The 23,940-nt window shown below is 36.2% G+C and overlaps 1 protein-coding gene across 1 annotated transcript in view; it reads left to right on the top strand.

Annotated features, from left to right (window-relative positions):
* The window catches only part of LOC128855536 (uncharacterized), an 83,569-nt gene that overhangs the window by 46,383 nt on the left and 13,246 nt on the right, over window positions 1-23,940 (top strand). The window contains exons 2-3 of the mRNA XM_054090511.1: window positions 7,259-7,406; window positions 10,067-10,168. Coding sequence (XP_053946486.1) covers window positions 7,259-7,406; window positions 10,067-10,168 — 250 coding nt within the window. The remainder of the gene's footprint in view (window positions 1-7,258; window positions 7,407-10,066; window positions 10,169-23,940) is intronic.

Here is a 23,940-nt window from a genome sequence, read left to right as displayed (position 1 = left end):
TAATATTAATATAAATTTAATATTAAATATAAATTTAAATAATAATAATAATAATTTCATAATTTTTAAATTTAAATAATAATAATTTCTAAATTGTTTAAGTACTAATCTTTCGTAACGAAATTCCATACATTGATTACTGCCTTGGAAGAGTGAAGTATTTAATTGCTTAGCATATTATGCAAATCGTATCGTTTAGCTGCAGCAAAATCGTTTGGTAACACACTCAGGCAACTAAGTTGATTTAAATGCTGAAAATTTGTAACAAAGAGTAAAATTCCTTTTAACATGCAAATTTGCCAAGTGAATGTTGGTAGTTAAAAGCGAAAATAGTACGACGGCACGCAGTCGGCTTGCGACATGCAACTAATTTGCAATGCAAGTAAAAAGTAATGATAATAGTAGGTGAAGTACGAAATTTTGGTACGTAAAAAATAAGTGAAAAGTATGTACAAAAAAAAAAAAAAAACAAAAAAAAACAATTAAGGCAACCTACTCAATACTTGATATGTGAAAGCACTTTTTTCAAAGAAAATAGTATAGAATAAAAAGAACGTGCATCGTTAGAAATATTTTACTATTAGGTACTGCATTCGATTATAAATATGCACATGAAACATTCAAACTTCAAATTGCAACAAACGCTACTGAAGATGGACGACGACTTGGCGCATAAAATTGAACAAAGCCAAGTCAGTTCATGTAAACTTCACCAAAAAAAAAGTGAATCACTATCCAATAATACTGCTAAGTGCCGTAATACCACATGCAAATACTGGAAAATACTTCGATGCTAAGCTTCGATGGAAGGAGCATATAAAACTTAAACGACATGACATCCATCTGTAGATAATAAAAATAAAATGGCTAATTGGACGAAAACCAAAGCTATCCATATATAACAAAATATCTATATATAAACAAATCATAAACCCTGTGTCGTCCTATGGCGCGCAACTACCTGTATGGCGTTGCGCCAGTCAAAGTAATATATATTAAGTATACGTCAACGACTCCAGAATAAATCCTGCGAGATATTCTCTACTCAACTTTGTTCGTTCGCCATAAAGATATTCATCGTGACCTCAAGATCCCTATAATCGCTGAATAAATTAAAAAACAAGCAGAAGCCCAAACCCTCAGGTTTCAAAGGCACATGAATGAGGAAGCTAACTAACTACTAAACACCTCAGGCCTAACCCGATGACTCCATCGAATCAAACCACATGATCTGGCATGATGGATGTTCACCTAAGGAAGGGAATATGAAAATCTCTTCACAAAATTCTCTTTATGCTACTCAAATTGTGCTGCTTGTTAGTTCATGTGTAACCAGTTGCAGTGTCAACAAACAGTGTTATGTAGTTTATATTTTATCTATGATTGTAATAAAAAAAACACACCACATGAAAAATCAGGATTGTAGAATACATCTTGAAAAGCTTTAAATAGCCAAGATTCTTTTCCGCTCTCTCTCTCTGTCTCTCCATTTTTGGGTATGTGGCTTAATGTGGTGATACAAATGATAGGGCCTCTAAACGGCGGTTCGTCTTTTATATATTAAGAAACTTTTTCATAACAAAAATGCACTTAGAGGTTTAATATAATATTACCTGCCAGGGGGCGACCGCCATTAGACATTTATTTTTATTTTTTATTAGTATTTTTTATCATGTCTGTCTATCCCTAACAGTAAGAAATACGAAATTATTTGTTGACACAATTTTTTTTATATTAATTTTATTGGGATAATAAATTAATTCTAAATAAATGGAATTGAGTACTAGCAAATGAGGACACCGACTTACGCTATATTTTATTATTAAGTTTATTCAATATTTTTTATATATTTATTCATACTTTAAGTAGGTCGGCGACTTGTTTATTTTAACGTGCAATTTGATTCTTACACCTGAGCGCACTGCAGCACAATGGCATTGGGAATTTATCCACTTATTGGTTTTTTTGTCCTTGTTCACTCCTCTCGGGAGCATAGGGCCTCGAAAAGACCCAGTCTTGCGTTGGTTTCGTTAATCTGTCTTTTTGATTTCTAACAGTGTAGGTGATTAGCCAAGATAGTGGGAATGCCCACCTGTTGTTGCCTAGGAACAACACCTTCTCACTGCTTGGAGCGCCATCTGTGTTTCACATTTTTCTGCCAGAAGGTTCGCACAGATGGTTGAGGTTGTTTATAATAGTCTAATTGCATTGAGTTTGATATAGGCGAGAGCAATAAATTCTAACCAGGTTTATCTGTTCGCCTTTTCGTGGACACTACAGCTGGGGATCGGTGGAGATCGAGATACCTAAATGAAGCTGGGAACCTATACTACATTTAATAGTTTGCATACAATTTTGGCGCATTATTATATTTATAAGATGAAGAGCTTCCTATTATAAAAAAGTAAGATTTCTACAAAAAGACAATTGTTTTTGGAAAATTTTTTTGCCACTAAAAATGGCTTGCTTCCACCTTTTTTCTCGCTTTGTTGCTATTTTTGGTCAATTACAAATATGCGGTTTATTCTGCTAACTTTTTCTATCGCCCCTTTTACGCTAACATTTCAAATGGTTGAGTGCCTCACATATTATTTACAATCAATTATAATATCTTTGCCAACTATCTTGATTTTGTGGGTGTTTTCGCACGACTTCCACAATTTTCGCTGTGGGAGGAAAAAATCTTAAATACAAAGCAGCCAAATAATCAATAAAATATGTAAAGGTGGGAATTACACATGACTACAAAGAACTCTATTTAGTTAAATATTTTTTCTTACAAGCAAACAAGTTTCTACTTATCGAAATCTCAAGAGAATATATTCGTTCGTTCATTCATGCATTCATATATATTTATGTATGAATGTATAATTGTATGTGTGATATGTCATTTAGTGCACCACTGTCTGTGCCTGCCTGCTGCATTGTGCCTGTGTAGTAGTGTGATCTACACGTTCTTGCGGCAACAATTTAAGAATTCACTGACACTGAACATTGCATTATTGTCTGCGCAACAACTGCAAAATCACGTCACTTCAGTGGACTAATATCGACGAATGTTACTCATATTTTCATGAGGTATTTTTTTGTATTCACGTTTAGGTCAACACTTCATTTCAAATAGACTTGTTAACGTGTATGCCAATGACAAAATTAAAAGAGCAGAACTCGTTATTGTTATAATAGTCGTTATAACAGCAATAATAACAAAATTGACAGACAGCAAACACGAGACATGGCAAACAGAACGTAAGCGCAGCTCAAATGAAGTGAAGTCAAAATAAATATACAAAATTTTTTTTTTAAATATAAAAAACTATAAAAGCTGTTAAACCAACAATTATGAAAAGAAAATCAATTAGAAAAATGCCTATCTATGCATATGTATATATATGTGTGTATTACAAAAAGAAACTACACTTTTGACTTTGACAAAGAACAATGACATGCACGCATACAATGTACACTGCATTATTATGCCTGCAACTATGTTTAAATTGTGGTAAATGACACGAATAGCTACCACCGGTCATACATTTAAATTTCAATATGGCTGAAGCTTTCAATGATACTCGCACATCAATGCAAATAGGAAGAATGTGTGTGTGTGTGTGTGTGTGCATATGTTGAACACAACAATTTATGTAAGTACTTTGCTGAAAGTTGTAATTAACACTGCTATATAATAAAATTTAAAATCGCGTGCTTGTCACTATTGCCGGCAATACTTGCAATGATACTCATACGCCTGGGTGCCCATGTAATTGCCTCTACGATTTGCCACCGGCACAACGCACAATCAAGCAAAAGTTGCTTAATTGTTTTCATTTGCGATTTATTTGTTTTCGTAATAAGCGGTGCTTAGAGGACAAAAATTAAAAGCACAAAAAAGAAAACCATTCAAATGGGCGAAAACAAGATTGTCAACACCAAGTGGAAGTGTACGAAAACTTTGTGTGATAATGGCCTCGAAAGGAATGCAAACACACAAGCATCTAAATGAAAATGTATGTAGAGAAACATTTCGTTACAAAAAAGTCATATATATACACATATAGATACATATATACATATACAAATATGTATATATGCATGTATGCACTTACATATACCAGAAGTAGTTCAAGTACGCCCGTATATGTATATTCTCACACTTGGCTGCATATCAGCGGAGCGGGTGTGCGACAGTTGGAGAGACACGAATCAATGCAAAACAGGTGCATATATATATATACATATATATATATATATATTCAACATGATACATACCTATAAATGTATATATATATGCGTGTGCAAGCAAACATGGCTATGCAATAGCAGGTGCAGCAATTATGCGGGTTGAAAGTAGCAAATGGTTGAAATAAGTTGCATAAATTATCTTCAAGAACTCATTAATGCTCTGATTTTGCGTGAAAAAAATTGAATATATATTTGTTAATAAAAATTTGAGTTTCAAAGTTAAAAACAAAAATGAAAATAATCTGTTGCATAACCATGGGAGATTAATTTGGGCCTTATTTGGTGATAATCGATTTAAGCCCACCGAGCTTGGCGGATGTAACTTATTTATGTTAAAAGACAATAATTGTTGGAAAATAAATTTAAAAAACAATGTAAGGCGGATATAAGAGGAACAAATATAAGAACATATCGCTCGATGCCTTGAAGAAGCAAGTAAGTTGAATTTAGAGTAACTCAAAGCTAAAAGCCAAAAGCCAAAACCTATCCACTGCGTTTTAGAAGGTTCCCGGCATTGTCATGTAATTTGTCATGATTCTTCTTCCTCTTAATTGGAGCGATATCCGCTTACGCGATTTTGGCCGAATTTACCAAAGTGCGCCAGTCGTTTCTTTCTCGTGCTAACCGGCGTTAGTTGGACACACCAAGTGAAGTCAAGTCCTGCTCCACTTGATCTTGCCAACGTAAAGGAGGCCTTCCTCTTCCTCTGCTACCACCAGCTGGTACTGCATCACATACTTTTAGAGCCGGAGCGTTTGTATTCATTCGGACGTCATGACCCAGCCAACGAAACTGCTGGATCTTTATTCGCTGCGTTATGTCTATGTCGTCGTAAAGCACAGAATTCCATCGCCTGCGGTATTCGCCGTTGCCAACGTGTAAAGGTCCAAAAATCTTCCACAGAATCTTTCTCTCAAACACTCCAAGCGTCGCTTCATCGGATGTTGTCATCGTGCACGCTTTTGCGCCATACGTTAGGACGGGCACGATGAGAGCCTTGTAGAGTGTTAGTTTTATTTGTCAAGAGAGGACTTTACCACTCAATTGCCCACTTAGTACAAAGCAGTGCTTTTTGGCAAGAGAAATTCTACGTTGGATTTCAAGGCTGACATTTTTATCGGTGTTAATGCTGGTTCCTAAATAAATGAAGTCTTTTACAACCTCGAAATCAGAACTGTCAACAGTGACGTGGGTGCCGATATGCGAGTGCCCCGACTGTTTGTTTGATGACAGGAGGTACTTCGTTTTGTCCCCGTTCACCGCCAGACCCATTCATGTAAAGATTCTCGAGCACAATTATTTGTGGTATGTTAGGTTGGCTGATCATGTCAGAGCCCACTTAGATAAAGAGTCAAATTTGTCCATTGTTCCACACAAGTTCCTCAACCCCAACAACCTAATCCTTCCAATCCTTACTGCCGCACAAAAGTCAGCGCATTACTTACATTTCTGCTAAACCAGCAAAAAACAAAAGAAAAAGACACAGTTACACATTCCAACAGTAGCGCCAGCAAGAGGAAACGGGCAATCGCGGTAATAGCGCAGTCAAACCAAATTTAGCAAAGTCCTCAACCATCTGTGTGATCCTTTTGCCAGAAAAGTGTGACACACAGATGGTGGGCATTCCCACTACTTAGGTAGCGGCAGGCTTATCACCTACCGTGTTAGAAAGCAAATAGATTAACGAAATCAACGCAAGACTGAGTCTAGTCAAGGCGCTATGCTTCCAAGGGGAGTGAACAAGAAAAAAAAAATCAGATAGCCAAGCTCAGATGACTCTTCTACGTATCAAAAGATTCTTAAAATAAACCTCACTCCACTTGCCCTTCCCTATCCTTTAAATCCGCTCTCTTAGCTTCAAGTGCAATGGGTAATATTACCTCAGCGCTTGAAAGAAATTTTCGGGGCATTCACAATTCCATTCCATTACATTCCAACTGCATTGCACATCTGGTATGCTTGCTGCTCTTGCCGTGATGACAAAGAGGGCTACCTTGTCATAGAGACATACACATGTGGCGCAAAATTAATCATCTAAAGAGGGCTACCTTAGCATAGAGACATACATATGTGGCGCACAATTAATCAACCACAGAAGGCTACCTTATCATAGAGACATACATATGTGACGCAAAATTAATCATCCAATTTTGATGAAAAAATGATTTTGAGTGATGTGAATCTTTATTTTAATCTTGACGCGCTCCACTGCTTGTCTCTTTGTACACTGCAGCTGTCTCATTCACAAGTGGCATACAATGCCATTAGCAAAATTTATACATCTTCCACTAGAACTGATCCTTCTACATACCCTCATGCTCACGGCACACCTCTTAAACTCTACTTAAGGATCACTTGATTGAAAGTGCGTGCATTATACGGTGTCCACAGGCTTTCAGTGTATGTTTATAGACAATACCATTGCATATAAATTTCGAAGTTTTTTCTATCAGAAAATAATAATTTAGAAAAGAAATTAAGCTTATTCAACAACGCCATAATGCAAAGTATTATTATTATTTAATATTTGAAACTAATTGACGGCTGTCCAAATGTTGGCACACACAATTTTCACTTCCCGTAAAAATAGTAAAACAAAAATATAAATAATAAATAAGACGCGTACACATAAAAGCGCATATTCGCGCATAAATCAAAATCAAATTCGCTACGTTTGTTTCAACAAATTGGCTACGCTTCGATAAACACTAAAGCGCACATTTAGTGGGCTAGGCAGATGGCAGGCAGACAAAGTGGTACAAAAAACAAAAATGTGCGCAAACCAAAAAAGCAAAACAAGCAAAAAAATTAATGGTTAATTACTTTATAACAAGTAAATGCTCTACGAAACATTACCTTGATATTACCACTCGAGCAAAATGTTACTCATTTATTGCTATTTTTATATAAACATTGAAATGTTGCGCAACACTTATTCGAATTTTTTTAAATATAATTTAATTATTATGTAAAAAATTATACTTTTATTTATTTATATTTTTCATTTATTTTGCAGTTCGCTTGCCTTCTTGCCATCTGCATGACACTGGCTCTGGTTGCCGGTCAACAGTTCTTCCCCATTCCAAGAAAGTTCAACTACAATCCATTGGGCGCTGGTGGTCTTTCGTCTCCAAATGCAATCCGGGATGCGCGCAATGACCGAGGTAAGCATAACTGGTAATCAATGAGGCGCCATTTCTTTATAATGCGCATTTTAGTGAGAAACATTTCTGCGGAAAATATTTAAATATGAATTAATGATATCAAAAGTTGTTTTTCATTTAATAAATTTTTGATGACCTTAAGACCTTCTCTGCGATCAAGACTCAAGAGGATGCCATTAAACTTCAAGCCGATATTGATAGGATTTACTTGTGCTGCCAGCAACTACGTCTTTGGCGGGACTTGTCCAAGTGCTGTCAAAAGACTTACTCGAAAAAAATGTCATTTATTATTTTTTTTTTTTTTGTAAGGAGATTGAAATTAAAATGTCAAAAACATTATCAAACGCGCCGTAGTACCAGTGGTATGCGGTGCATAATCCCACTAACACTATAACAATCCACCTCCTCGGCTGATGTCTACTCTGGAACCGCCTTAGCTCTTCTTAAAGGTGGCGCCGCATTTATGTCTATTGACACAGCAGGTACCTCCACTCTTGTGGGCGTATGGAATCTTTACGCCATTCGTACTAAGTACAGTATCTCGACTGGTGTCCTTCATTGTATTATTGAGTTTAAAGTCCTTGGCGTTGTCTTTGATATCAAATTTTCAATTAATAACCATATAGATAATATTACTTTAAAATCTTTCTGAATGTTGGGCTTCATTAAATGTTATGCCACTAAGTTCCGGGCTTCTTCTTCGCCCTCGCTTGGGTCCCTTAGTTGGGGTCGGCCCTCCTCGCACGCCATCTTCAGGTTACTCGGTCCAGGGTTATTCCTTCGTTGACTTTACTTCGCTGCATATCATTTTGAATGGTACTTAGCCAAGATTGAAAGGGTCTGCTACGTCCCATTGATGGAAACGGCTGAGTTAGCAATTTCATTGTTTCGGTCTATTCATATTGTTCCCATACCAGCACGATTTTCTCTCAATTTCTCAGTTATTGTAGCCACATGGTAGCTACTTCTGATGTGTTTTTTGCTTATCTTATCCAGTTTTGTTACGCCTGATGCCCATCGCAGCATTCTCATCTCCGCCACATGGATTTTTTGTTCATGTTCAGCAAACAACGGCTAGCATTCTGAGGCATACGCTATTACAGGTCTAACCAGAGCTTTATAAATTTTACGTTTTAACTTTATTGGCATCTTTTTGTCACTCAAAACTCCTGACACTGAGCCCCAATTTTGCAAGCCGCCTTGTACGCGGTTCGCCACTTCGCGGTCTAGTGAGCAATCATCGCTTGCAATGGAGCCAAGATATTTGGAATTCTCAGACGTGGCTACCGTTTCAGCATCGAGATGAAATTTTGAAATCTAGTCACTATCATTAAAAGCGAAAGAGAGTGCAAACTTAAGAAAGGCTTTTGGTACTAGTTCAATTCTGTCTACAGAGAATTGGGGGCGATGTCGCCAAATAAAAACGGAATATTTCAATGTACATAGATCGAACAAATGAAGCAAATAGCAGCTTTAGGGTATAAGGGTCTGCAAAGTACGAGCTATTCCTCCAGATCAAGCCAATAATGGTGTAGGTTTTGGATAGAAAAAAGTCTATATGACTAAAAAATGTTAAAAAGGCATCAAGAACAACCCCAGGGTCTTTGATTTCTTCAATGGATTGAAGAACTTATATCTCAGAACAACAATACACAAAGAACAATAGTAGTAGTAGTTAGATTAGGATAAATGGATGCCCTTGTGAGAATCCAACTTGAACAAATATTCAAAATTTGTCTCTTATGATACCATACAGGGAAAGGGGAGGCGAAAGGAGAAGCGAGGGAATCAGACAGGTGGAACCAAACAGGAAGAAGGGGATTTGTATTAGAGGATGACGACCAATGGTGGCGGTTTACGTTCGTATTAAGCGCCTCAATAAACCCCTAATATCCGCATGTGTACCAAAAAAGTGCGAGCCCAGATGTCTAAATATTTGCCCGACGAGTGCAAGGCAGCTGAGAAGAAGGTGCAGAAAAGACTTAAACCAATCCCAAGTCTCACCGTATGGGCACTTAGGTGACAATATCCGACAAGGATACATACCAAAATCCAGAGCTACGGTTTTGTTAACCTTAGAAGTTTCCTCGAGCGCTCCCGATCTGCTCGTGACCACAAGCATTTCGCGACTTTGCACGATTGTGCTCAAGCCCTGTGTTCGCTGAGTGCACATTCACAAGTACTACTCCTCACATTTTGCAATGAAACCGTCTCCAGGGTCCCCTGTCTAGCCAGCTCATTAGCCCAGCAGATTCCCTCTATGCCGCTGTGACCGGCAACCCAAATGAGCTTAATATCGATCAATTTCGAATGCACAAAGAACGAACCCAAGGCCCTTATTGCCGCTTGGCTGTCGGAGTAGATATTTACAACCTTTGCTGTAATTACAGGTGTAAGCAACCAATTCACTGCTTCCTTAAATGCGGCTACTTCCGCTTGGAAAAGACTACAGTGAACCGGAGGCCTAAGCTTGTAAAAGTTATAGTAGTAATAGTCTAGGAATTTGTTTAAGTCTCGTTAATACTCGGTCAGCGATTTTATTTCACAAACTTGCATACTCTTTCTAAAATAGAAGATCTTGGTTTATGTAATTTAATTGATAATTTTACCCTTTCTTAGCTCATAATTTATCACTTTTTCGCTTTCTATTTTCCCACCAGGTCCCGTACTCTTCCCACCATCGCCACCAAATCCCTACGATGAGAGCAGCGGCGTGATCGTTGGCGCTTCCGGATATGGTTTCGTGCCGCCACAACAACAAAGTAAACTTTAATACACAATTACCAACTAAATAGTCAGCCACATACATCCGTCTTCCCACTCAAGCACACATATTCTCCTACCAAAAACTATTGATAAAACAAAAAAAAAACAAAAATCAAAAAAAAAAAGACTAAAGCTTTCCACCTTCTCAATCAACCAACTTAAAAAGCAAACCACTTAACATAGAAAAATCCACAAAAATAGTTTTCTTGCAATTTGAAAGTGAATTAAAGCAAAAGATTATTGCAAAGACACGAAGAACAAAGAAAACAAAAGCTTTATTAGTTCAAATACTATGCATAAGTAGATAAATTAATAAGTCAATATTGTTTTTGTTCTGCATACTTGTGTATGTGTATGTGTATATCTGTAGAGACAATTGTATTGGAAATGAAAGAATAGAAAGCAATTAGAGCACTTCAGAGTAGTCATGCAAAATGAAAGGCGGTATTACTTATATTACATATACATGCATATACACATACACACACACATGCATATATACATACTCACATACATAAATAATAATTAATTAATACCACAGTGCAGTCCATACATTTTAATCAATATGTCACAATCATTGTTGTTGTTGTTATTTTCTAACAGGATTCGTACGCGGTTAAGCATTAAATGCTTATGAGTCACAAAAGCCATCGCCAAAGTTAAAACAGCCAACATACAGCAGCACTGCAACACGCTTACAAGCTTATACGCAAATGCGCGCGCGCACACACACACACGCATATAAATGTATTATATATAAATATATAAGTATAAATAAATATAAGTCACACGCAAAATTATATTTAAACGCAACGTATGCTTGAACCTCACTTGCATACACACACACACACACTCACACACGCATAAGCTTTGCTTGGATTGAATGCCATTTTTATCGCTAATTAAGTTTAAATAAATTATTAACGCACTGATTAATTGCAAAATAATATCACCGGTTGCACGAATAACAGTAAAAATAAGCACATCAATATGGGCAACAGCAGCGGCGGCCGTAGTATGGCAACAACAATACCAAACAACATTCACTGGGCATTTGTGTGTAGGTAAAAGAATAAATTTCAAAAAAACAAAATGTTATTGGTGTAACAGGAGTCTATCGTGGAATTTGCCACTTTGCAAACGGAAGCGGATATACAAACATTTAAATTATTTTTCTCGTAAATTCAGATATCGTACGTAACACACAGCTTAAATCACCAGCCACCTACTTAGCAATGAATGCACAATCAGTCATTTTTACTAAACATTAGTCATCAATAATATTAAATTTTTATTTCATTATTTTTATTTAGTTGTTAAAAAGAAATTCTTTCAATTTTCGTCGTTTATTAGTGTAGTCATTCAAAATTGTTAAATGCATAAAAGAGAAAGAAAAAAAAACAACAAAATTTATTAAATATGACTCTAAGCCATTAATAATTTGTAAACTTTGTATACTTTGTACATTTTTGTGTTAATTTTTTAAGCAATATTTTTATTTCACAGCTTTTTTGATATTCATTTATCGTTTGATTTGATACTGTAAAACAAAAGTTATTTAATTTTTATATTTTTCATTTTATTTTTTAATTTAATTTTGTTCCATTTGTTTTTAAATTTTCAATTTTTCCCTTATTATTATTTTTTCATCTATATTTTTGTAATTTGTTTTCTTTTCTACCTATTTTTTTATTTTTCACCTAATTCTTTTATTTTTTATTTACACCTTATTTTAATTGCCCACTGTTTATTTAATAGCAAAATTGTTATAGTCATTAAAAATAAAGATTTGTAATGCAATAAAACCGTTGAAATTTTTATTTATCATAATTGTATTGTTATTTTTGTTGTTTATATTATTTTTTTTTTTGAATTTCTTTGAATTTTTTTTAATTTTATCTTTTTTTACCTGTAAAAAAAATTATTTACTTTTTATATTTTTGATTTTATTTTTGCATTTAAATCTGATCCATTTGTTTTTAATTTGTTTTTACTTTCACCTTTTTTTACCTGTAAAAAAATTGTTTGCTTTTTAAATATGTATTCCATTTTATTTTTAAATTTAATTTTGTTCCATTTGTTTTTAATTTTTTTCAATATTTTACCCTTTTTATTGTTTTTTTCACTTATTAATTTTGTAATTTGTTTCTTTTTACCTATTTTTTATTTTTACCAATTTTTTTATTTTTTCTTTATTATTTCCAATTATTTTTTATTTACGCCTTATTTTAATTGCCCACTGTTTATTTCATAGCAAAATTATTATATGATAGTTAATAAAAATAAAGATTTGTAGTAAATAAAACCTTTGAAGTTTTTCTTTAGCATAATTTTATTGTTCTTTTTATTATTTTTATTTGATTTTTTTTTGAATTTCTTTGAATTTTTTTTTAATCTTACCTTTTTTTACCTGTAAAAAAATTATTTACGTTTTATATTTTTGATTTTATTTTTGCATTTAAATTTGTTCCATTTGTTTTTAATTTTTTTTTTTTTTACTTTTACCTTTTGTTACCTGTAAAAAAAATGTTTGCTTTTTATATTTTCGATTTTATTTTTTAATTTTATTTTGTTCCATTTGTTTTTAATTTTTTTCAATATTTTTTTCCTTATTTTTTTTTCACTTATTATTTTTGTAATTTTTTCTTTTTACCTATTTTTTTGATTTATACCAATTTTTTTTTATTTTTTTATTTATTATTTCCCATTATTTTTTATTTATGCCTTATTTTAATTGCCCACTGTTTATTTCATAGCAAAATTATTATATGATATATTAGTTAATAAAAATAAAGATTTGTAGTAAATAAAACCTTTGAAGTTTTTCTTTAGCATAATTTTCATTTTATTTATGTTTGAATTATGTTTTACTTATGCAATAGCCGTCACAGCACAAATTTATTTGCACCGCTTAGTTTTGCCTTCAAAAGCAACTAACGAGCTTTAAAGACAACAACTCTTGCTGATGGTAGACACTTGGAATACTTGGGTTAGTATAAATTGGAAAAATTCAAAAATCTGACAAAAAAAGGGTCAAAAATCATTTGGAAAACAATTTGAAATACACAACACTGATTTATAAAACCCTATTCTGTACTTTACTGGTCAACTTATTTCAGATTTAATTTTAACCACTTAACATCCTAACGGCTGGCTTAGAATTCACTTAAGTTTACGAAATATATAAATATAATTTTTTTTGTATTTGCTGAAAAGTGTATAAAATGTGACAAATAATTGGAGCCGCGCATACTCGAGCTGCGTTTTTGAACTCAGCGACTCAAAATGCGAGAACCGCATCAGGTGCTTATAAGGCAAGGCGCATTCATTAGAGGTGGTGCCAAATTAGACCGACAACAAAGTTTTGTACTTTTGATTGTCACGGTAAAGTAGAAAATAAAGAATGAATTCGTCTTGTTTCTTTCTATATTGACAGTCATATGGACACGGCGAAAGAAAAAAAAAACAAATCAAATAAATTCGCGGAATATCGATTTCATTATCACTCATAGAGAGTACTAAGGATAGTTTGGCGCCGAGTGCATAGCTATCCATATTTTGTAAGCCTTGAAGTTGGTAGAATGAACTAAAATATTTCTTAAATATATTTTTTGCATGAATCAAACGAAATGCAATATAAAAAATACTGCTGCAACGAGATAAACGCAAACACCATAAAATTGCAAAAAGGTATAAAATGGCTCGTTAAGAACTCACTGCATATCGACATGTAGAGATGTCAGGCACTTAAGATCGAAAATCAGTACTGCTAAAAAAACATCTTATATGTATACACCTTAAGCACATTATATTAAAAATGAATATAAATGCATTACATTTGTTTATAATTCATATACACATAGAGTTGCCAACATGATATTTTATGCCTTTCTCTATATATTTTCCATTTTTTAATATATTTGGATATATTTTTGCTGTCATATATTTTTAAATCGGTCATCATAGCGACATAAAATTATGCGGGACCATTCAAATCCACTGCGGGCATGAAACACAAAAATTATAGAAAAGGTTTTTTCTAATTGCGGTCGCCCCTTGCCAGGCAATGTATTTCTGGCTCCGGGTGTATTTCTGCCTTGAAAAATTTCTTCATGAAATTCATCTGCCTTGCTAATTATTGAGCACCGTAAGGACAGAAAGTCCTAAAAGTGCCAACTTCCCCTGCTAAGCCTTTGAAACAGGCAAAAATGATCACGCAATAGTCACATCCGTACACGCAGAACGAATTGTGCTCACCAGCGCATAATATCATTTGATATTGAAAACGAAATATCGGAAGAAAACGCAAATTTATTGGCAAATCTACCTGCCGCCATCATTTAGTTCGAGCAGAAAGCTGTGATGTTAAAATATTCCGCAAAAATAATGCTCGTGGAATTCTATTAAAACGTTGTATTGAAATTCGACTTTGATACTTCGCACATGAAATAAAATCTTTTTTATTTTGGTCACTGTAAAAAACTTAAACATGTTCAAAAAAAGTAGTACACGCGTGATGTACTTTCAGGATTACGAGGTGTGTTCAAAAAGTATCGCGAATTTTATCTTTTTTCAAAAATGATTTATTTATTCATTACCATCTATTTTGTTCCCTTCAAAGTAATCGCGATTAGATATTATGCACTTATGCCAACATTTTTTCCAACCTTCGAAGCACTTCAAAAAATCATTTTTTTTAGCTTGTTCAGCTCCTCCTTCGATATCGTCTTTATCTCGTCAATCGTAGCGTACCGTCGTCCTTTCATGGGCTTCTTCAGTTTCGGGAACAAGAAAAAGTCACAGGAGGCCAGATCTGGGGAATACGGTGGCTATGGCATCATTAGTGTGTTGTTGTTGGCCAAAAAGTCGCGCAAAAGCAACGATGTGTGAGCAGGGTGTTTTCGTGATACAAGAGCCAATTTTTGTTCTTCCACAAATCCGCACGTTTCTGGTTGGTTTCTCGATTGCTTCGCGCAAATTGCGCATAACTTGCAGCTAATATTTCTGATTGGCCGTTTTACCCTGTGGCAAGAACTCATGAAGCACAACGCCCCTGCAGTCGAAGAAAACGGTAACCAAAACTTTTACATTTGACCGAACTTGGCGCGCTTTTTTCGGTTTTGTTTCGTGCGGCAGCTTCCATTGGTATGATTGAGCTTTGGTTTCCACGTCATAACTATAAACCCACGATTCGTAACCAGTTATGACCCTCTGGAGTAAATTTGGGTCGTCGCGGATAGAGTCCAACATCTCATTAGCAATATTCATGCGAGGCTGCTCTTGGTCGAAATTGAGCAGTTTTGGTACGAATTTTGCAGCCACCCCTCTCATGCCCAAATCACTGAAAAAAATCGAATGGCACGAGCCAATCGATATGTCTAGGTCCTCAGTAACTTCTCTAACGGTGATTCGACGATTGGCCAATACCATTTCCTTCACTTCATCAATTTTTTGTCAGTTGTTGAAGTGCTTCACATTCGGAATGCATCCGCGCACTTAATTTCGTTTTTCACACAAAATTTGATACAGGTTCTTTGATCCATCTTTTTGAATAGGTAAAAAACGAAGACGAGCCGAGACACGTTCAAGCAAAAAAGCTGTCAAAAATTAACTGAACATTCAAAATGGCCGAACTCGTCGGCGTGAGTGAGGGCCATGAGTACCAACATATCGCCATAAAAAAATCTAAATTCGAATATACGAAACCTGTGAAAATTCAAAATTCGGGATACTCTTTGAACATACCTCGTAGTTATATGGTCTCTTTCCAGGATTATATGGTCTGTCTTCTCTTAAGGAGGGATTTGCTATAAACAGATTTAATACCCTGATTAGTACAATAATTTTTTAATACGATATTAATGTGAAGTCAAGCAAAATAAGAAAATTCATTCCACTATGTCACCATTATATTGATCTTATATGATTTTTGTGCATCCATCATTTGGTTTTTGCTTGAACGAGCTTTACCTCTTAATATGGATATCGAACGGAAGAACGAATTAAAAATAACACCAAGATACGAATTTCATAGACTGAGACAAGAATTACATTTGAAACATAATTATTTTGAGAAAAGCGGATTCAAGGACTTGGAAAACGTCATGTGATAATACTTACTACTATTAACACATATTTTATTTTGCAGAGCCCAATCATTCAAAGCATTCAAGTCTTCCTGTAATGACAATATACCCAAATACAGGAGATTCTGCGAAAAAGTTTCAAATCGTCTGCATGGAGTAAATATTTAGAATACTTAAAAGAAAGACCAACGTCATTAGTCTCTCTCTCTCTCTCCTTGCCTTGCCCTTATTTTGAATTGGCCATCCTTGGCCTCATGCGCCAGGTTCCTCTGTCCTGCGTCGCTACATTATCAAGGTGCTGCTCTCTTATGTCGCTTTGTATCGTATTTAGCCCTGTCGATTGTGGTCTTCCTCTCCTTTTGGTTGGCTCAATTATATGCATGACGAGTTTGACTATGTGGTTTTCCTCTCTACGCATTACATGTCTGTACCATCTTAGCCTGCCTTCTCTCATTTTCTTCGAGATCGGTACAATTTTCAGATCTTCTCTTACCTTGATTCTTTGCATTTTGTCCCCGCGCGTTATTCATGTTGCCCAACAAAGCATTTTCATTCCGCCACGTGCACGTGGTTGCGCTTAGCTTGCGTTGCCCAACGTTTCGACTCGTTTCGGCTTCTCGTTGGTAAATTCCCTCTTCGCCGAATGGTAGATGCAGGTATGCGGTTATCTTTACATTTAAGCGCATTCCGTTGTTTGTCAATATTTCATTCCAAGTGTTCAATTTACTCTCCGGCAAGTGGAATCCTCATTGATTAAAACTATATCGTCCGCGTAAACGATATTCCATGGCGGTTTGTCTTGAACTTTAGCTGTCAGAGGGTCCATAACAATGTTAAAAATCAACGGGCTGAGTACTGAACCTTGGTGCACACCGGGCATCACTGGGAGCTTTTGCGTTAGTCCGCCAGGTGTACACACTTTCGTGGTATATGTCTTGAATCAGATAGATTTATTCTTATGGTATTCCTTTGGCACTTAAGGACAGCCATACTAATTGTCTAGGTGCAGTATCGAAAGCCTTCTCGAAATCTACAAAAAACATATGCTGACTCTTCTTTCTACTGCGGCATTTCTCCTTTACAACTGTAATTGCCTATAATTCATCTATTGTTGACTTCCCGGCTACGAATCCGCATTGATTTGGTGTTTTCTCTGCCATGTTTTCAACGCGATCCTTCACAACCCTTTCCATATCTTAAAGTTGTAAGTTTCACCCCACGATAGTTTTCACAGTTTTGTAAACCTCCTTTGCGTTTATAGTATGTTGGCACCAGGTTGCCATTTCTCCATGCATTCAGAATATGGCTTTCTTCGTATATTTCGGTAAATAGATTATTTAGCCATTTTATTCTCTCTATACCACATTGCTTCCACATTTCTTCCGGCATCTGGTCGAGCCACAACTTTTGTTGTCTCTCATTTTGTTGATAGCGCGCGTTATTTGCACTTCTTCAATTTCCTCGATTGCTCCTAAGAGTTGGCTACCTAATTCAAAAGGTTTATGGTCTATGAATACCTATAAGGTGAAGTCCAAAATAAACCAGATTGAGCTAAAATGGAAACGACAGGAGCTTTGTTCTGATAACCTCGAGTTTATTTATTCAAGCTTTTCGAAAGAGTGTTTCAGGTCATTGACAGGAATGTCCTTCACGATGTCGGTACAAGCCTTTCATGGCCAATTGCAATTTTCCGAATAGGTAGAAGTCACAGGGAGCCATATCAGGCAAATAATGTGAGTGATTAATGGTTAAAATGGGAATTCTAGTCAAAAAATCAGTCACAAGAGTAGAGCGCCAGCTTCCTCCTTCGCGGTAATGCCATGCAACAAACACTTCAAGATAGAAAATTGCATTGACGGTTTGGCCCGTTGGCACGAACTCTTTGTGGATAGTTTCCTTGGAATCGTAAAAACAAAGGAGCGATTATTTGGGTGGTGCCTCGTCTGAGGCCTTCCATTCGGTACTTTGACGCTTAGTTTCAGGTTCATGTTGGAAACACCACGTTTCATCACTAGTTAAAAGTTCTTGTCTTTTCTCGACTCTTAAAAAAAGTCTTTCGAATGTTGAATTCTGAGCAATTTTTGATTCTCAGTTTACTTGTGCTGAATAAAACGTGCACAGATCTTTCTTAAGTCCAAATTATCAATTAAAATGCAAAAAATCGTTGTTTTGAAGATATTCAACACCGATTCCATGAATTTCAACGATGATTTCGGTTTATTTTTGATAAATTTATGAACAATTTCGATGGAGTTTTCGGTGATTACTGACTGTTCATTGTCATTTATGCCTTCGCAATCATCTCTGAAACGTGATAGACAATAATCGCCATACAATTTTTTCATCAATTCAAATGTTTCGGTAAACGTTTGACCGATTTTAAAACAAAACTGACACTTTAGGCTTAGCTAGGCACTTCGCTTAGCTAACCGTGTCAAACGCTTTCGAAAAATCGGTGTGTATGATGAAAGTTGGATACCTACTCTTAAACTCTTCGCAAATAAGTATGTAATTTCCCTTTCTCTGTTTATATATTTTTGGGACATGATGTCACAGCGAATACAGAAGGCGCAATCTTTTTTTCTATAAATTTAAGGATTTTGTTATATGAATTTGTATCGGGCTGTTTGATCTATGAAAGCCAAATTATTCCGAATACATTTTAATAAAAATACAAAAGTAATTGCAAAAAGTGATATTGTTATAAAAACAAATTGCAATGGATACAAATAATATAATTCATTCATTGAAATTAAATTTTCGCATAGGAACAGTCAATTAAATTGTCAAAATGCAAAGGCCGTAGCGTTGATGAGACAGAAAATTCAGCGAAAACACCAGCATTCTAACAATTGTATGCTTGTAAATATACTAAAGTTGAAGAGTTGAAAAAAAGTCAAGTCAAACAACTGCAATAAAAAAAACAGCACCAATGCGCCGACAATTTGCAACACGAGTGTGGCACAAATTTCCTTTTGTGCGGTAGCATTTTTGCCGCCTGTCAATTTGCAGAATTCTGCATACAAATTAACAACCAAACAGATATTCATGCATAGCAGCACACCGAACTACCTATACGCGCATGTATGTGTGTATGTGCATACGAATATGCATAGCTAAGTAGATCAGCAGAGCTCAAATTGCTGGAGTTCTTCGTGCCGCGTGCAGCGATCAGATCTCATTTGTTTTGGCAAAAGAACTCATATTCAGCGGCGGCATCACAACGACGGACAATGCAAATTCGCACAGACCACCGACCAAAGCTTCACAATTGCAGCTTGTCGAGATTTGGGCAGCTGGTGTCCAGCTGATCGGCAACCCAAAAACCAAATGACACACTGAACTGAATAAATGCACGCGTGGATGAATGCTGGCCACTAGCGCGCTTGGCCTGTTGTGGTTGGATGCTGGATATGCTCTTGCATGCATGTGCAGGCAGGGGTGACGTTGGCAATGAGCGAAAATGAAAACAAAACATGCGAGTAGCAGGTGGACGAACGTATGCGAGCGAGCGTGCGCAAATAACTCGTATACCTTTTTGTAGTGTTTTTTGTTTGTTCGGTTGCAGTTTTTTCTTTCGCTTAGTGAGGGTATTTTTATGCAATTTTGTTTGCAAAATATTTCAAATGCTAAACGCTTTGCACTGGATGGCATAATAAAAATGTGCTGATAAAATGCACAACAAGCGTTGTTCGTAAGCAGATTTGCATGTTGTAAGCAATAATGTCGTAATGGCAGCGCTAGTTGTGGCCTGCGTATGTTTGTATGTGTATACCCACACATGTATGTATATATGTATGCACATAATCAGTTGAGTTGAGATAATTTTTCTAATTTGACAATTTACCCACGACTTTTCGATGTCTGCTGACAAAACTGTGAGAAGAAAGCGAAAAGTGGTGAAGGCTGTGAAGAAAGTGATTGAAGTGTAGACGCGTATGCGGGTATGCGCCTGAGCACGATTTTAATTGACATATTTGTGTGTTAGTAGCGACATTAGTGGCGCCATGCCTTCGTTTAGTGGAGCCGCTTCAAACGTGATGTGACACGTGACAGTGAGTTGCGCTGCCTCATATAAAAACAAGGTTTTTTTGGAAGTCGTAAATTTAGCAGTTTGCAAGGAAACCCACTCACACGTGCTATTTGCGTGTCGGGTCATGCGAATCGCATGTTTTGTCCTGCTGTAGGTGAAGGTAAAGCTGACATGAATCAGGTAATGGCAGGTAATATTTCATATTCGCAAGAAGGTTAGATAGACAAAGTGTTTTGCTGTAATCCAATTTATTTGCTCGATATGCTGGTGCGCGAAATAAGTGCTACTGGCTGACCATTTGGCATCTTGGTATGTCATTGCCTACATTGTAAACCTTCTTGGTTCTTGTTTTCGTTACAAAACAATAATCAAAATGAACGAAAATGAACATACGTATGCACAGAAATATTGCATGCAAAGAGCGGCAGTAATCTCTGGTATTTTCTTGGCATGCAGTGAAGGTTAAATGAGATGGTTGCGCGTGGTCAGATCAGCTGGTCCAGTGGTGCTGTGCATGAAATGATAGGCTCATCGAAATTCATATCGATGTTTATACAAGGTGGCGCAAAATTAATCACCCAGCTGCCAAACAGCTGCAGTTCAAAAGCAGATAAGCAGTGGAGTACATAACGGCCAAAATAAAGATTTCCATCATTCAGTTTTTTATTCCATTTATTTTAATAAACAAGGTATTCAAAAACCAATTTGGATGATTATTTTCGGGCCACCTTGTATGAGCTTAGTTATAAGTGCATACTTCATTTACGTGCCCTAACCACTATTAATTCGTCTGTTACGATTTATGCTCAAGTATACCCCGAATTGCAAAGTGGCTGCCCTATGTCCTCGATAGCCTCACGAATTCCATCTTTGAGGTATTGAATCGAACCTGGGCTGTTGGCGTAGACCTTCTCTTTCACGTGGCTACAAAGAAAAAAGTCACAAGGTGTTAAGTCACAAGATCTCGGTGGCCAGTTGTGATCACCTCTTCGAGAGATAACATGATCCGGAAACTTTTCGTTGCTTGTGTGACACGTAGTGCCGTCTTGTTGAAAATAAACGTTGTCCAGATCAATACCATCTAATTCCAGCCATGAAGAATCGTTAATCATCTCTCGATAGAACAATCCATTCACCTGTAACATCTGTTATTGGAAAACCCTTTACAACAAAAATCATATAACTCAAAATTTCAAACCATGCATAAAATTTAAAAAAATGTTTACAAAACTTTCAACATTTTAACCAGGATGCTTAAAATTTTTTGAGTATGCAGTGCTGAATGGTAGTCACGCACGTAACCCATTCGGCTACAGCGGCCGCCTTAATATTTTTATGAGCTAATTAAATTTTGTCAATATCCGATTTACAGTCTGTCTCATAGAGGTTTATCAGATTATAAGTACTTTTTCAAAAGGTTGCTTTTGACAGATCACGTGTGACTACTGTCAACCTAAATACTTCATTTTTTATCAGTATTCACTGACATTTCATCATGGAGGGCTAACGCCTCAACAACGTTTCCAAATCGTTGAATTGTATTACGAAAATCGACGCTCGGTGAAAAGTATCCATCGCGCTCTCATGCCAACTTATGGTGTTCAGAAATGAGGCCCGTTTTTGGCTTAATGGCTCCGTCAATAAGCAAAATTGCCGTATTTGGGCTGAAGAGGAACCCGAAGTCATTCAAGAACCAACAAACAGCCATTACATCCATTAAAAACCACCGTTTGGCGCGGCCTATGGGCTAAATAAATCATCGACCCATATTTCTTCAAAGACAAGGCTCAATGTAACAGTGAATGTCGAACGATATCGCACCATGATAAACGATTTTTTGATACCGGATGCCGGAAATTACATTTGCTTCCAACAAGATGGCGGTACTTGCCATGCAGCCCGTGAAACTAAGGATTTACTGCGTCGTCGTCTCGGTGAGCAATTTGTCTCTCGTCTCGGACTAGTGGGTTGCTCACCAAGATCATGTGATATCACACCCTTGAACTTTTACTTGTGCGGTGATGTAAAGTCTAAATGTTTTGTGGATAAATTAGCTTTGATTGGGGCATTGGAAGCCAACATACAAAATTTAGTAACGAGATACCGACCAAAGTCCTCCAGCGAGTCATTCAAAATTTCTGTTTCGGACATCCGATTAAGACGCATTTAAGACCAATATTTGAAAGCGATTGTCTTTAAGAAATAAATTTCATGAATGGTTCTACACAAAAAAAATAAAGATTGCCCAATAAATTAGCTGTTTCATTGTTTTATTTCAATCTAAGATCCGATACCTCTGAATTGATCACACTTTAGAAACGTGGCCGTCATAACTTGGAAAGTATGACTTCTTCAAGTCATGACTTCTTCAAGTCATACTTTGTGCTAATTTCCACACAAGTTATGGAGCTAATCGGCTCCAACTGAGCCGAACTTGCCTTGATAACTCCATGTTTGAACCTCCGTATTTGCTTTCTTGTTACTATTTGCTTAACATTTGGCTTTGCTTGCTGTACTTGTTTTGCTTGGCTTTGGAAACTAGTATGGCAAAATGGGCGCTTTGAACGCTTTCATAACAATCAGATGATTCGTAAAAGGAAAAAGGAAACAGAGATGTTAGCCATATTCAATAAGACATAATACATTTTTGAATCAGGATGTTAACTAGAAGCTGGTTGGATGTTAACATTTCGCGAATTTTTCTTTTAATAGTAAAAATTTTGAAGTTAACGCGCCAATCACAGTGATTGTGAACCTTTTTCCATTTTTAAATATTTGGAGCAACTGCACTAATTACCTCATTATTTGTAAAAACCAGGCATTTATTTAGGTTTTCCCAGTACCGCTAGCCTTTTACTACTACTCCAACTAAATAATAAAAAATAATTTGTGCTCTGAGCTACCGGCAGTAACGAAACGTCTTTATCTTCGTATTCGGTATCGCTTCCCCTCTGTCTGCAACATGAAATTTCCAACTGAAGCTTCACCAGATCAAATTAAATGGACGGCAGAGGTGTTCAATTCCTAATGTCAAAAGCGCTACCAATAGAATTTCGCCGTACTTCGAGCAAAGGTGATAGAATACAAGACTGCGCCTTCCGAATTCGCCAGAAAGAAGCCCAAACATGAGCCTTAACTGGAAGCAGTACATGAGGACCGACGTATGCAATTATTTCCTCAGAAGAAAAATTCGTCCTTGAATAATGCGTTTGAGCGATTCCGTTCAGAATTTGCCTTAGCCCTTGCAAGTCCTTCTTCAATGTGTGATAATGAGAGCAGCAGTGTCATAACAGCCTATGAATAAGCAAACCAAAAGAAGAGGAAGAGTGGGCGAAAGCACTGAATCCACTGAATTTCTACAAAAATGTAATTTCTCCTCCTTTTATTTCAATTGCTCGTTTTTTTTTTGTATTGGAAAGGGAGCTGACGTCAGACTTGTCAAAATCGAGAAAAATAATGTGGCCACCTATGGTACTCAATTCGCCTTAATTTCGGTATTATTCTACTCATTTTTGAGAATTATCGAAGTCAAGCAAGCAAAGCCAACTTGCATTGAGTTTGCACCTTAAGTTTGAATTTTGTCGGTCCTAGACCGACAGACTGTAAATTAGAGCTGTGTTTTTGAAACATTATTTTTTTGCAGAAACTT

This window comes from Anastrepha ludens, chromosome 2 (genome assembly GCF_028408465.1).
Source record: "Anastrepha ludens isolate Willacy chromosome 2, idAnaLude1.1, whole genome shotgun sequence".
Lineage (NCBI taxonomy): Eukaryota > Metazoa > Arthropoda > Insecta > Diptera > Tephritidae > Anastrepha > Anastrepha ludens.
This window is presented reverse-complemented; position numbering and strand designations above follow the sequence as displayed.